The 15,518-nt window shown below is 42.2% G+C and overlaps 1 protein-coding gene across 1 annotated transcript; it reads left to right on the top strand.

The window, feature by feature from the left end:
* The first annotated feature begins 3,270 nt into the window (after positions 1–3,270).
* Positions 3,271–12,200, top strand: LOC127771332 (uncharacterized). The gene is made up of 14 exons (XM_052297223.1): positions 3,271–3,935; positions 4,842–4,980; positions 5,306–5,525; positions 5,611–5,711; positions 6,532–6,653; positions 6,733–6,824; positions 7,071–7,176; positions 7,922–8,076; positions 8,992–9,113; positions 9,312–9,442; positions 9,889–9,986; positions 10,107–10,325; positions 10,477–10,899; positions 11,703–12,200. Exons 1-14 carry the CDS (start codon positions 3,402–3,404, stop codon positions 11,782–11,784), a joined length of 2,544 nt encoding a protein of 847 aa, XP_052153183.1. The 5' UTR covers positions 3,271–3,401; the 3' UTR covers positions 11,785–12,200.
* Positions 12,201–15,518: the final 3,318 nt, after the last annotated feature.

Genomic DNA, 15,518 nt, shown 5'->3' with positions numbered 1-15,518 from the left:
CGTCCCCCACGCGGCGCGGCCCACCGTCCCCCGCTCGCCGCGGCCGCGGCCGCCGTCCGCCGCGCGCCGTGCCCACCGCCTCCGCTCGCTCCCAGCTTGTCGGCGCTGCCTGCTTCCAGCCAACGCGAGAAAAAAGAGAAAGAGGGGAAGGAAGGGGAGAAAGAAGAAGGGAGAAGCTGACATATGGGTCCCGGTGTCATAGAGTCAAAGTAGAGAGGGTAGATAGAGAGGCTGTTGAAGTGAATAACTAGTTTAACTAGCCAAATCAAATGAAAAGTTGGCTATATGGGTGTTTAGAGAGTTAGATTTGCAGAGGCTGTTGGAGATGCTCTGAGAGAGCGCTTGAGACAAACGATGCCACGTACACGTACGTACGACGCGCCCGAGTTCAAACTCGAGGCGCGACGCGATGATATGTATGGGCCGCGGCCCACACGCGCCTGTCATGGCCGGACCCCCTGTTTCGTTCGACAGAGAATTGGCGTTGGCGATATACCAGGGACGTGGCACTCTTGTTTTTCCTTTGAACGGCTCGCGGCAAAATAAGCCGTCAAGCACGAATAGTATTGTCTAGAAGTTTAATTCGTTCATAGGGTTGACAAGTTCTTTTTTTTTTTTAAGAAACGGTTGACAAGTTCTTTTGGCAAGCTAAAAAACGAATTATATATGCAGATCATATAGTCAAAATGGTTAAAATGTTTTAAATTTCAGCCAATGGAGGAAAGATTACTGTCAGATGGTATTATTACCTGAAGGTAAAGTCCAAATTAAACCAGTTCGACTTCTCTAGTTACTCCTTTTGTTCCAGAAGATATAATCTTATATTTTAAAATCGAGGGAGTAGAAGCTAGCCAACTCAAATAGACAGGGAAGGTGATATTGGTGGTCAATAGGGAAGATTATAATTAAGCAACGATCAAAGTCTTTTTCTTTTTTCTTGGTAAAAAAACACTTGACATACTTTTATGTTAGGTAATTTTTCTTAATTTCTGTAAACAAAATAATTGGTTAAAGTTACGTCTTATCAAATTAGAGTCTAAAATGACATTATTTTGTGACTAGATAGTATGTGATCTATAAGGTGGAAAAACGTGGTCCTTGCTCTCACAGAAAAAGCTGGAACAGGGTGGGTGGTATTGGTAGGATCACTGTTTTTTTAATCATTTTACTTCATAACAAAATGTTTTGTTGGTGTAAGTGGCATTGATGTATTAGGCTGATTTTAATTAGTTTGACGCTTTACCAAATCCCCATCTAAGCTTCAGCATACCAAAATTCAGTACAGAGGCAGGCGCCCATCCTACCTCGCCTCGTTGACACTCACATCTATAAAGACACACGCACACCCTACCTCAGGATACGTCGTATACCACACATCTATGAAGACACACGCACACCCTATCTCGGGATACATCGCACACCCTATCTCGGGATACGTCGTATACCACCGAAAATATAATTAGACAGTCAACTCTATGAAGACACACGCACACCTTATCTCGCCTCATTGTCTACCACCGAAAAAGTAATTAGCCGTGTCAATTCTAGGATTTGAACCCGGGTGGGTTGGTTCCATCACAAAGGAACCTAACCATTTTAACTACACTCACTTCGCAATAGGTCAAAGTTTTCGATTGAATTATTTGATCTTCTACTACACCAAAAAAATTAGTGTCATAACAATTTCGATATGGTGGCAGAACGAATTAACCCATCTTTCTCCCGTGTCTATACATTCCACGTTGCACTAACCTTTTCTTAAAAACTTCGATTGAAAGCCCATCTAGCACCCGAACTTTGAAACCAGATATACAACCCTCTAAACTTTACAATATTGTTTATATAACCCCTAGGGTGATTTTGGATAGTGTTTATTTTTATCTAATTTGTATAGAAGTTGAATCAGTTTGATCACATGATATACATATTGGACATATGAGATCTCCACTTTGATATTTCATTTTGCCACTTGTTCGCTCTCACTTAAAAACACAAGTACCAACGTAACAACAGTATGGCATCACTGTATGGTATAAACTGACAACCTATATTGATGATATCTAATTTTGTTATATTAGTTATTTAAAAACCACTAGTTTAAGCTTAGAAATACGGAAGACCACCATCTAAAACCACCTCGGAGGATAATATGAAGGGTATTGTAGAATTTAGGGGATTGGATGTTTGGTTTTAATGTTCAGGGTGTTAGACAAAGTTTTCGAGGACATTTGAACTTTTTTCTTAAATTAAACAAACTTTCTTATGTTGTTGTTAAATTATAGTCACTTGAGTATTGATTTTCCTTGGACCTAACAAAGGAAAGAAAAAAAAGAGGTTACAGTGGATGTTTAGATTCCTATATTATGCCTATAAAATCTATGGCAAAGGGAAAAATCCTCCACTTCTCTTATACCCTAACCCTCCATTCCAAATGAGTGAATAGTGTTAATTCCTACTTATATTAATTTGAATCATTCACTTTTCCTCCAAAAATACTTTAAATCGAATGGACCCTTGGCAGCCGACTCTTTTCAAAATCTCAATTATGTACTCCTTTTAAAAAGATACTCCCTCCTTCCCAAATTGATCATCATGTAATAGAATCCAAAATTTCTTAAATTGATCATCGTATAACTGCATGAACACGGATTTCATCGGAATACAATTGATGCAGTATGAGAGACTGTGTGCATGCTAGGGTGTAATCGGCATGGGTTTTTAATCGACGCATGCTCTGTGGGAGAATGGGTGTCTTGATTGATGTGATTTAAATTATCCTTAGTCTTAGTGCATAAAATTATATGATGATCAAATTGGAAAGAATCTGGGAAGGATGAAGTATTAGTAGCGGTGACAATGAATCTGGCACTGCCAACCCAGTATCCCATAATTCCTTTTGCAATTTTTACAAATTGGCCAATAATATTTGTTAATATTATGAAATAGTCAAATATTTATTTTTCGAACAAGCAAATATTATATATTTAAATAACCATAGTAAAATATGGGTATTTTGCTAGCAACAACAAACAAAGTATTGCAGGAGTAGACAAAGAGAGACTATTGCTTAGAATGAACGTCAAGTACTCACGTGGTCCACGAATATTTAAGCCTAGATCTAAAAAAGCGAATTCCGAAGGACAGCTTCAGAAGGAGAAAAAAAAAGGAGGAGATTTAAACCAGTTGTCACATGCCAGTCATCACATCAGCTCGCGCGCCAGAACAAACAGCGGGCGGCGGACGCCGCGCGACTCCTCTAGTCGTCTCGTCCGCCCCCGAATCTACCTCCCGCGACCGCGACCCGAAAGCCTTCCCCGTTTCTATTTCCGCGGCCGCCTCCAACCACCCGCGAGGCCGCGACCCTCTCCGCTTTCCATGGCCGCCGCGGCCGGGTGAGAGAGATGCCTAGAAAGCCCCTCCTCCCCATCCTCGCCACCCGCGGGCCTCGTCCCCCGCTCCTCCTCCCCCACCTTCGCCGCCTCCTCTTCCCCCTCCTCCCCCGCCGCCGCCGCGCGCCCTCCTCGCCGCCGCCGCCGCCTGCATCCCGACGGAGGGCCGCCGCCGCCGCCGCCATGGCGGGCGCCGGCGACCCCGTGGCCGCTGCTGCGGCGGCGGTGGCGTCGTCGTCGTCGTCGGCTGGCGCGGCCGCCGCCTCCTTCCGGCTCGGGATGGTGCGGGTGGTCTCGTTCCTCGTCGGGGGCCTCAACGTGGCCGTGCTGCTGCTCGGGCTCTACCTCATCGACGGCGTGCTCCCGCCGGGGTGCGGCGGGGGGCTCGCGCTCGCCGCGGCGCCCGCGCTGGCGGGGATCCGCGTGCTCGCCATGATCGGCACCGCGCGCGCGCAGCACGCCACGGCGGATGCCATCGCGAGGCGCCACCTCGACGAGGCCGCAGCGTCGGTCGCCGCTGACGCCGTTGCGCGCCACGAGATCAGGGTGAGAACTCGAGCTCCTTGCCGGCTATCTTAGGCCACTTTAGTTGGGTGATTTGCTCGGCTTAACTCTGACGTATCGTGAAGTCGTGATAAATTGAGCTTTGATTTCAGTTGGTTCAAGGATAAACCAACGCATTTTTTTGTTTGTTTGTCTAGGTATGGTTACAATACGGGATTATTTGAGACACGATCAATCTGAACAAGTGGACTTGATTTCACCATTTATCAGAATTTTGAGGCGAGTTAATGCAAATGCGTGTAACTGACGGGAGTTGTCAATGGTGCTAAGATACAGCGTATTAAGCTTAGATGAACTGCGAATACATCTTATTAAGAGCTTTTATCTGATGCATATGGCTGGAGGACAATGTGCTTATAGCCAAACACTATGAAGCGACTCAGTGTTACACTGTGACCGTGAGCTTGAGCACCTTTTTATTGGATCACAGAGACCTGACATGAGGGTTTAGGGTTAAGATTTCGAGTTGGAACCTAATTTCATATTTGTGGATTTGAATTGTTTTCCTGCCACTTGTTGGCATTCTGCATTGTTCAAATTGAGTTCATTAACCTTGTAATCATATTTAATCTATTGATATAGGTAATCATAAAATTTTTACAATAAACAACACGCATTAATATCATTATAAATCTGGAGAATATTGTTGACGATGTATCAATGAGGATCATGGATGAAGTTCTTAACTCTCTAGCATAGCATTATAAATCTGTAATCTGGAGACCATCCTTTAAGATGTATCAGTGAGGAGGGCTTAGAATATTCTTTATGGATACTGATGGGATATTTGAATTCTGCCATAAAAGCTAGAGTAGGTGTAAGAAGAGTAGAATTTCTACTGAGCACTTATTTATCATACTGCTATTTCTGTTTTGTTTTGCTCAACAGGTGAGGTATAAACGCTGGTTGTGGTGGACTAGATTCGGCATGGCAGTGGGTGCAATGCAATTGGTTGGGGCAATTTATCTCATGCTTGTCATTGTCAGAGATATTTCAAATGAAAGAAGAGCCACTTCCTGTTTCTTTGGTATGTTTGAGTCAGATGATCAGATCCTGTCATATATCTGTAGTGCATTTCAGCTGTGAACGGTGAACCTTTGTTAGATGAAATCTTTCTGCCAAGTAAACTTTATACATACTTAAATATTACTGGAGCCTTCTCCCCTTAGAGTTTCCAAATGAAAAAAAAATGGGTAAAAAGTGTCAATAACTTTTGCCTTTACTTAATATAGTACTAAATTATGATAGGTTTTGATGGCACTAGTATTTTATCCACTGCCTACTTGCTTATGATTTTTTGTCCTGCTCCATCAATTCTGTTCAATAATTGGCCTGCCTTGCTCGCAATCTAGGACAGGATGAAGCTGATCAAGTCTCGAAACGAGCATTAATTGCTTTGTTTCTTATTCTTTCCTGGGTTGTGGTCGTTGTCCAATGCTTCACGGGTTCTGATATATTAAGGTGGAGGTCGTTCTATGCAACACATGACATGGCATGGAAAGCTCATTACAGGGAAGTGTTCGATCATGGAATTCGAGAAGCTTTATGCTGCCTAGGGCGTGCACAATATCTGTAGGTCACTACCTATTCTTTTTATGCTGAGAAATATCACTATTTATTTACCTATATGAGCTAGTTGTCTTACATACTGATGCAGAACCGTATTGGAAGAGGATGAGGTTTACTCTGTGGCAAGACTTCTGGGCGATTTGGTTGCATATCGTGCTTCTGGGACAGGACATTTGGAACTTTTAGCAGGTCAGTTTTCTGTTTCGTTGCTTTCACATTGAATATGTTCTGTGTCCTATTTGGACTTTCAAAATTAAATTTGATACACATGATGGCATGAATATTCTAAATTTTGTCACTTACCTTCTAAAGACGTGCACAGCTATGTAGGTGTTTAGGTTTTCAATAAGCAGTGAGTAAGTTCTACTAGGCTCAATTGTACCATTCAGAACTCCAACATAAACTTCCGTTTTTGTTACCACCTACTTGTAGTCATATGTGTGCAATCTGTCCACCTCCTAAAAACATGACTTTTGTACAAAATCTAGAGAGGAATCTATTTAGCACAGAAAATTGGAGGTGAGTAAATTGTAAGACAGTAATACAGTGTTCCCGATGAAACCCCTCTCATTGCAAAAATCTACAATACATATATTGTGAATTCAGATGTTTAAATGAATATGTATAAGTTACATTCTTCATAGGATATAGATGGGTTTGGTGCAATTTACTTGATAGACCACGGAAATTTCAATATTGCAAAAAGAGTACAGAGCTTAAAGTGCTGCTCTGTTTGGAGTTAAATTACATAGCACCATGCTTTCGTCTTTTCTAATTTGAGTAGTTGCCTGCTAGCGGTTAGGTTACCATGGATAGTTGACTAAACAGGACCAGATTCTCCGCATGGGTTGTATTGCCGTGTCACTTTATGACAAACTATTGTATCAGTATAATGTAGACTGTTATGAGTGTACAAGCATCACATATGATTTTTTTTTTATGGAATTCCTTGTTATTGTCACTATATTGAGAGCATACTAAGGATCCATTTTTACGGTGCATGTTTTAGGGCTTGCACTATTACAAAAAAATGAAAATTTGCCTCATTTGCAAACTGACCTTACGGAAGCGCCACTGAACCTTATGCAAGAAGCTGCTATCCTTCATCCCTTTGCTGAAGCATGTTACACGGTTGGAAACACTATCTAACTGGAACAAGTTTAATACTTGCCTTCCTTGTATAATTGCATTTGACGTGGTATTATTTCAGGGACCTCTCCTTGATGTTGGGAGAAACCCTATTTTGTTTCCATGTGCATGGGTTTACAGACAAGGTGTTTTAACTCCATGGTCGCGCAGAAGGTATATCTCCTGAACTCTCTTATACTTCTCAGTTGTGTGTTTATTGCCAAATACCCCTATGGTTGATGATCCTCTTTTTGGCCAGTCCAGCTGGAGATTTTGTTCGGTAAAATGTGAAGCAAGCTAAATTTGATTTTTATTTTGCTTAATCCTCCTTGAACTGGACCAACTGTTACATTGAGATAAGTTTGAACATCTTATGCTGTTCTTGCCTTAAATGACAACCACATATTGGTCTTCATGCAGGCGCCCTGCACTTGATGGTGACAACTGGTGGCGAGGGCATGCTGCAGCTTTCCTTAGATTTGTTCACATACCAGCTGCAGCACTTCTACGGGGCCGTGTTTGCCAGGTAACACGAGTTTGGATAAAATTGGAATTTATAAACTAAAATTGCAATGATGAAAAATATATTTCAGCCAATTATGCAATCGTTCCAAGTGACATTTGTAGCCTGCCACATGTTAATGTTACTTAGCAGTTTAGCTCATTGTTGATATCTATTTTATGGATCCCGCCTGTACCTAATTATGTATATTTCGACGTTATTTGGTGAATTGGTTAAAGTAAGCCATCCTTTAGGTTGCAGTAATTTACTTCACGTACCTTAAGTAGCTGTGTCATGTGCGGCACATGTATACATGCCATGCTTGGTGACCCAGGCAAATGGGCCTGCATAAATAGAGGTTAAGAGATAAGCATCCCTATGTTTTAGTCAATAGAGGCAAATCATGTATTGAAGGCTCTATCATGCTTTACCACCTTTGCAGCCCTCCTGCTCATTCTCCTTCCTAGCCATGTTATTACCAGTTCACTATCTATGGCTCCTGGGCCCCTGGCTGGTGAGGCCTTTGCCCAGCGCACACATTGCCACATTTACCTCATACATGCCCTCTGGGAATGCAACGAACTGAGAGCCTGAGAGTAATGTGGATGACCAAATATGTTTGCCGTACTGTGCTGATTTTGTTGTTACATTAGACATGCATACAGTTGAAGGGAGGTATTGAAACCCAGCCATACTTGATAAAGAGCATAGTACGGTTGGTTTTTCAGTAAAAGCATTGAACTTGATTTGATTTTTTTTATGTATGCAGAGCAAGAGGGAAGCTGCTTACTTTGTCGTGGTCCTCCATGACAAAAAGACAGTTGTTATTGGAGTTCGTGGAACCGAAACACCAGAAGATCTCATAACCGATGGATTATGCAGAGAATGCGCATTTACTATGGAGGATTTGGACGGACTAGTAAAGTAATTCCCTCTTGATAGCCATCTCGTCTATTCTTATCTAATCTTTCTACTCTTGTGGTCAAAATTAGTCTTTTTTTTTCCCTCACGGACTACTTGCTGCAAGCCATTTGCTGATACTTAAATACCAATGGTCAACCCTGTGGTGCTCTGATTAGCATTCACATGATTAGAAGAACATGAACAATCACAAAATGATTTAACCTGAAATTTCAAAATTAATTATTCTGATCCTTAAACTCCTGCTCTTCTGAACTTATTCTACTAATTTTCTTATTTACTTCTACTTGCCAGTTTTGATTATTTTTGCCATCATGATCAGTTTTCTCAATGGAACACAATGCAATGCAAGTTGTTTTGTACCGTTCAATTGCATATTATAGGGTTTATTGTGTTAATCAATTGGAGTTTATGTGGTAAATATGATTATAATGGCGAGGTTCTATTGAAGGCTCATAGGAAAATACATCTGAAATATCACCATTTGTCAAAGTCCACAACATGTACACCCAAGTTTTATGTTACTGGTAATCAAATCAGATAATTTGATCTTAGTGATGGACGTAAGTTGTCCAGTTGATCTACCTTACTTAATTGTCTGTTCACATTCCATTTAATTTGGCAGTCCACTTTGTTTACATCCTCGAATTGTTTGTGAAGTAAATGGCCTAGGATGGGTAAATGGGTCAGCCAAACCAGATACTCTTGCATCCCTATTTGACCTACTTTAGTACAGTGTATGAGTGTATAATATCTTGAAGTAAAACTGATAGAAAGATTATAATGAATTAGTTCATGAGGTTGATGGACCACTTTAGAAACTGTGCAACGTTTTCAGGGAGCAAACCTATATGCTGGCCATTTTATTGTGCTATCTACTGTCCACCATCTGTTTTGTTGACACTGCTAATTCTTCAGATGTGAACAGTTACCTGCAACTACAAGGGAGAGAGTTATTTCTACCTTTCCGCATTATGGACATGGTGGAATTCTAGAGTCCGCCAGGGAGCTTTTCATGCAACTCAACGACTGCACAAGAGGTGCTAGTCTAGTACTGTTTGTTGTCTGATATTGCAATATTTGACTGTTTGTAGCAGAATATGTACTCTTTGTTTTTAGGAAACTAGTACCTCATATTAGAAGATTAGATGCAATGTGTGAGTTAATATTGTTAATTTAAGTACAATAAGTGACTATAGTGACTAATCTGCTCTTCTCTTGTCACAATGCCAACCCAGATAATTCGTCATCCCTAACAGTTGGATTTCTTCCTGCCCTGGTGGGGGAAGGCAGTGAATGTCATGGATATAAAATTCGAGTTGTTGGGCATTCTTTAGGGGGTTCTGTTGCTACAGTTCTTGGAATGATGGTAATGCTGGCTGAATTTCACCTTTTATCTTTAGCATAGCATGTTGTTATTAATCATATTCTTTCTGCAGCCTGCCATTACCTTTTTCTGATTTCCCTATTGACCAACATCCTTCCGCACCGCTATAAAAGTGGGTTACTGTAGTATAGGCATTATATACGACAACATAAAGAACATCTATGACTATCCCATTAAGCTTGTCTGAACTATGGGAACAGCAGAGTCATCTCTGTGTGTGTGTTCGCGTGTGCGCATTTGACGTATTGCCCAAAAGGCCAAAACTTCATAGTGAACTTTGTCTGGACCAGGTCATCGCATGATTGTTGATTTGTATTTTTGTTTTTGACTTTCTTTAATTCCCTGCCTATAATTCCTAATAAGTGTTACTTTTGTTTGGAGTGTATGGTGTCCATGGTTCTCCATAGTTTAACTTTGTTTTCTCACAGCTTTTTGGCAGGTATCCAAACGTGCATGTATATGCATACGGACCACTACCTTGTGTGGACTTTGTAATAGCTGAAGCCTGTTCGCAATTTGTTACAACGTAAGACTAAACTAAGAATCAATTACAAAATTCATTTATCAATGGTTTTCAATTCATGGTGTGTTGCCCTCTTGACAATTTATTAACTTCTTTGAGTACTCGTTTCCTCTTCCTTTCCAGCATTGTGTGCAATGATGAGTTTTCTTCTCGCCTTTCAATCAACTCAATTCTGAGGCTGCGGTCTGCTGCAATAAGGGCTCTTTCAGATAACTCTCCAGCTGATACAGCAATGATACAGAAACTTGCTCGCAGAATTTTGAATGTTAACAAGTATCATGATAATGGTCCTGATGGTGGCATAATGGAGGACTATAGTGCTAGGCACCACACATTTGAAGGAAATTCTTTTATCTTACCCTTTTGTTTCTTTTGGACAAATATAGAAGAACTGATGACTCGAATCAATCATCTATGCTGTTCAGAACCTTTTTTTAATCTCATTTGAGTCTTCAACAAGTTTCTTTCTGAATTCCATTTTCACTATTACAGGGAGGGCAGTATCTACTGAACGACGGTTTCCTCACCAGGATGCACCTTGTACTTCTGAGCCAGACCTCCCAAATTTGCAAAATGGCATCAATGGGTATAATGGGTCTAATTCATCCATAGATGTTATGAGCTCTCAGGGTCTACATACTGATTGTGATGCCCGGACGATTTCCCTTCATGGGCTTGATTCTGGTTCAGAACAGCGTCACACATCTTATAGGGATATACCAGTTGAGCCTCCTGAAATGTTTCTTCCAGGCCTAGTTGTTCATATAGTGCGGCAAAGAAGAAGCCTCTTCCCTCTTTGGAAATGCTGGAGCTTGCAGGGAAGTGAACCACCATATAAAGCTTTTTTTGCAAAAAGGGAGAACTTCACTGATCTTGCCGTTACTCCTTCGATGTTTACGGATCACCTACCATGGAGGTAAGATTCGAACAGTATTTAATTATAAGAAATGCACACATAATACAGCATATTTTATAGGTACTACCTCCATCCCAGAATATAAAAAGTTTTAGAGTTGGACACAGTTATTAAAAAAATAGGTAGAATTAAATGGGGGGATGTTATGATTGATTGAGAAGTAGAGGTATATGAAAAAAGTGAATGGTGGGAGGGTTGTGATTGTTTGGGTAGAGAATGTTGGTAGAGAAGTCGTTATATTTTGGGACAAATTCCGAGTGCTAAAAGTTGTTATATTTTGGAACGGAGAGAGTACCTTGTATAGTAGCTAATGTACTGTTACTAGTACATTTTCCATGGCTATGTTTCTAAGAATTTGTTGGACCATATGACAACAAAACAACACACAGAATGAATGAAGAACTGATGGTTAGTCCCTATTGTGTTCTTATGTTTAATGTGCATCTCAATCAAGTGTGCGTGTTTGTCTGTCATGTCAAATATAATTTTGTTGATTTCTCGTGTGAAGTATTCATACTCTGAATAGGAACTCCATTTCTAGATTGGGGTTTTCTTGTAATGTCACGTTGATTTGAGTTAGTAACCTTTTTTGAAAAATGATTCCTTTGGAGTGCGTTAGTAACCATTTATTTTCAACAGCTGTTGACAATTCAATGGTATGCCTTTGCTAGTTGGGGTTTGGCAAACTCGCCTTTTATCTGCGCACAAGAAAGTTGCATGCTCACTCAGTTGCCGTTACATTTGCATTGATTTATCCTAGAAACCTAGAGCCATTCTAATGTACTGTTCTTTTTAAATTTTAGGTGTCACTATGCAATGCAGAGAGTTCTGGAAGCGCAAACGGCAGCAAGTTGTCCTGATTCACCGGTAGAACGTTTGGTCTGACCAGGAGTCCAGGATAGAGTTGTCCTCAGTACAGCTGAAAGCAAATAGAGAGTGTATATGAATGCCACTTTAGGAGCAATGCAGCTTCACTGAAGACTGAAGGAGCAAATTTTTCACATGCTGCCAACATATTTCTATGGAAAGCAGTTATGTCTGTTTACATGAGATCTCTGTGACGACAGCTCTACATTCCGCTGAGCTTTACTGACAGTCCTAGACTGGCTAGGCAGGCACCGGACGCATGGATCAAAAGAAATCTGACGACTTCATATACAGCAAAGCAACATCTTATTTCTATCTACCTACCTACCTTGGCAATGCCTTGTGCGTGTACATTGATCATCTAGTGCAGGCCTACACCCTGATAGTAGCGGTTTGTTCTCATTCTTTATTCTGCAGCCATTCCTGCGTGTTCATATCCATTTTTTAATTTGTGCAAGTTAACATGATGTACATATTCACACAGTTGTGTTAGCTAGATTGACTGATTGACAAGTGACAATTTAAATGTGAATATTTAACACCGAGATCAACTAAGATGGTTACGACATTTTTTTTTCCACTGTCCAGCATTTTCTTATCCAATACTGCATTCATTCAGAGATGTAAAGGTATACAGTCTGATGATGTTTGTTGATTAATATATGGCTTGTGCGCAAACTTGTTAGGATTTTCCAACCGTGTGCCCCTGTTTATTCAAGCTTATGTGCATTTATTTGTTACCTCCACATGATGCCAATTGCCTAACCCTTTAAATCCTCCAATTTTCCTGCCAATTGCCAATCGACAATCGCGTACCTTGGCAATGCCTTGTGAGTAGTAGTACTATATATTTTTTTTTGTCCTTCCAGAACAATATCCATTATCTCTCTTGCCCTTCTAAGCTCATATTTCCGATCCTTACGAAAAAGTTCAGATATTCGTTCTGTTAATAGTTCATGATTGTTCCCCCGCAAAAAAAAAAAGAGGAAAAATTGGTTATATAGTATCGAAAATTCACGTTTTTGGTTTTATAGCACCGAAAGATACGGGTTTCATGATTGTTGTGGTAATCACAGAGTCCAACTGGTTTATGGTGTGGCGATCTGTTTGGATCTTATCACGCGCACCAACACGAATTATGTAAGCTACCAACGGCACAATTTTTGTAAAACATTTTTATAGATCAAATTATCAACTTTATAATATTTAATTCATTTATTTGCACGATCAAATAATTGTCATATAAACTCAGTTTCATTCATCATCTATCGCGAAAAACAAACTCACCTTCAGCGTTTCTCGCTTATCCTATTTGAATGATTCGTGCACACTGAGACAGTTGCGAGAGTAAAGGGTTGTTTGGTTGGTTGCCACACTTTGCTACGCCACACTTTAGTCATGCCACAGTTTCTTAAGCATGTGTTTAGTTGTTGCCGCAATTGTGTAATGCCACACTTTCTTAACTTTGGGACCCATATGTCATGCTCTCAAATTTAGAGCTAAGCATGACATATTTGTGGCTAACTATTTCTAAACCACACTTGTACTACCATACCACAGCTAGACTAAACTTAGCTATGGCAAGATTAGACATCAATCAAACATCCCCTAACATATACACAGTGCTGATTCATGGTACTGCTTGCTTTCCGTGTAGCTACCAGCTTGGCCACAATACAGTCGGTTAGGTTGCTAAATGAATACCATCTGGTGCTAACCATATAAGCTAATCCGGACACACGCATTAATCCTCTTCACCCAAACACGCACGCACGCAAAGCAATTGGTTCAAACTTGATAGAAGTGGTGGTCAGTCATAGAGCTAGGACGACATCGTGGCCAGACACAGATTAGCTTTCCTCTCCCGTTGCGTGATGCTACTTACCTGGAACATGGACGTGTTGTTAGGCACTAAATGCATCGTTCCAACGACAGCGGTGCACCAGGACTTAGCGGATCGGAAGCAGGAACAGTTTGGAACGACACTTGGGCATTGATGATCTGTAGCTGGACGTACGCTCCAGCTACAGTGTGCAACTAAGTACACACAGCATGTCTCCCCCATTTGCCTGCTGTTACCTCCTATAGCATGTATACATGTGTGGAGCCGGAAACGGGCCAGCGTCTAGAGATGCTTTATATCTCAAAAATATTTGTCACATGCTGGTAGGAGTTCGATGAGTTTAAGGGCCTAACTTTAGTCCTCGAGCCCCAAGCCGGCAAGCCCCAATTGCCATCAAGTCTCACCCCTGCTTGTCTATAGTTAGTTTTTGAGTATCATATTGAAATCGCGTAGATGGTTCATGATATGACCATCCTAAGATTTATTGACTTGATTTCATATGTGCTTCTTCCATTTCTAAATACAAACATTTATAATTATAAGATCCAAATTTATCCCGGATTACAAGACAAAAAAAAATCTAAGTATTTTTCAACCAATCAGGTATTTAGGAGAATCTAAACAATTTAAAATTTCAACCAGTGAGGTGATTGAAAAGAAATCTTCCCTCTTAACCTATTTCTTTGTAGGAAAAAGTACGAATTACCCCCCGAATTATCGCAGTCGTCCGAATTACCCTCTGAACCACAAAACCGGACATTCTTCACTCCCAACTATGCAAACCGGACGAATTACCCCCCTCGAACCAATTCAGAGCGGTTTTGTCCAACGTGGCGCACACGTGGCAATCCGGTCAGCATTTTTTTAATTAAAAAATTGTGGGACCCGCATGTCATCCTCTTCTCTTCTTCTTCTCTCTCTATTCTCTCTCTCTCGCTTTTTCTCTCTCGCGGCTCGCGGGGACGGCGCGGGGGCAGCGAGGATGGCGACGGTGGAGGAGGCGAGCGGCGGCGGTGGAGGAGGCGAGCGGCGGCGGGAGCTCGCGCTGCTCGCGGAGGAGGCGGCGGCGGCGGCGAGGCGAGGCGATAGAGAGGGAAGAGGCGGCCGGCGAGCCCGGTCGAGCTGCACCCCTCCGCGGTGGACCCACCGGCGGCGACGCCGACCGCCGCGCTTCTCCCCTCCCACATCTTTCGACGCTGACCGCCGCGCCTCTCCCCTCCCCCATCTTTCGTCGGCCACCGCCTCACCTCGCCGCCGCCGCACCCCACCGCCACTCGCCTCTTCCGCCGCCGCCGCCTCGCCTCCTCCGCGAGTAGCGCGAGCTCCCGCCGCCGCTCGCCTCCTCCGCCACCCTGCCCCGCCGCTCGCCTCCCCGCCGCCGCCGCGCCTCGCCGCCGTCGCTGCCTCCGCCGCCGCCTCGCCTCTCCGCCGCCGCTGCCTCCGTCGTCGCCGTCCGCCGCGAGAGAGAAAAAGCGAGAGAGAGAGAGAGAATAGAGAGAGAGAGAGGGGGGGAAGAAGAGAAGAGTATGTCATGCGGGTCCCACAAATTTTTAATTAAAAAACGCTGACTGGATTGCCACGTGTGCGCCACGTTGGACAAAACCGCTCTAAATTGATTCGAGGGGGGTAATTCGTCCGGTTTGCATAGTTGGGGTGAAGAATATCCGGTTTTGTGGTTCAGGGGGGTAATTCGGACGACCACGATAGTTCGGGGGGGGGGGAATTCATACTTTTTCCTTCTTTGTACAAATACAATAGTATAAACATAGATGCTCACAACACGTGCACATTTACTCTTATAAACACATATTCATGAGTGCATTCGAAATAATGGATCAACATAAATTAAGATTAACGAAGTCAGTACAGACACCTCCACCGAAATAACTAGTTTTGACAAGTAAATCGG

Source organism: Oryza glaberrima, chromosome 4, assembly GCF_000147395.1.
Source record: "Oryza glaberrima chromosome 4, OglaRS2, whole genome shotgun sequence".
Lineage (NCBI taxonomy): Eukaryota > Viridiplantae > Streptophyta > Magnoliopsida > Poales > Poaceae > Oryza > Oryza glaberrima.
This window is presented reverse-complemented; position numbering and strand designations above follow the sequence as displayed.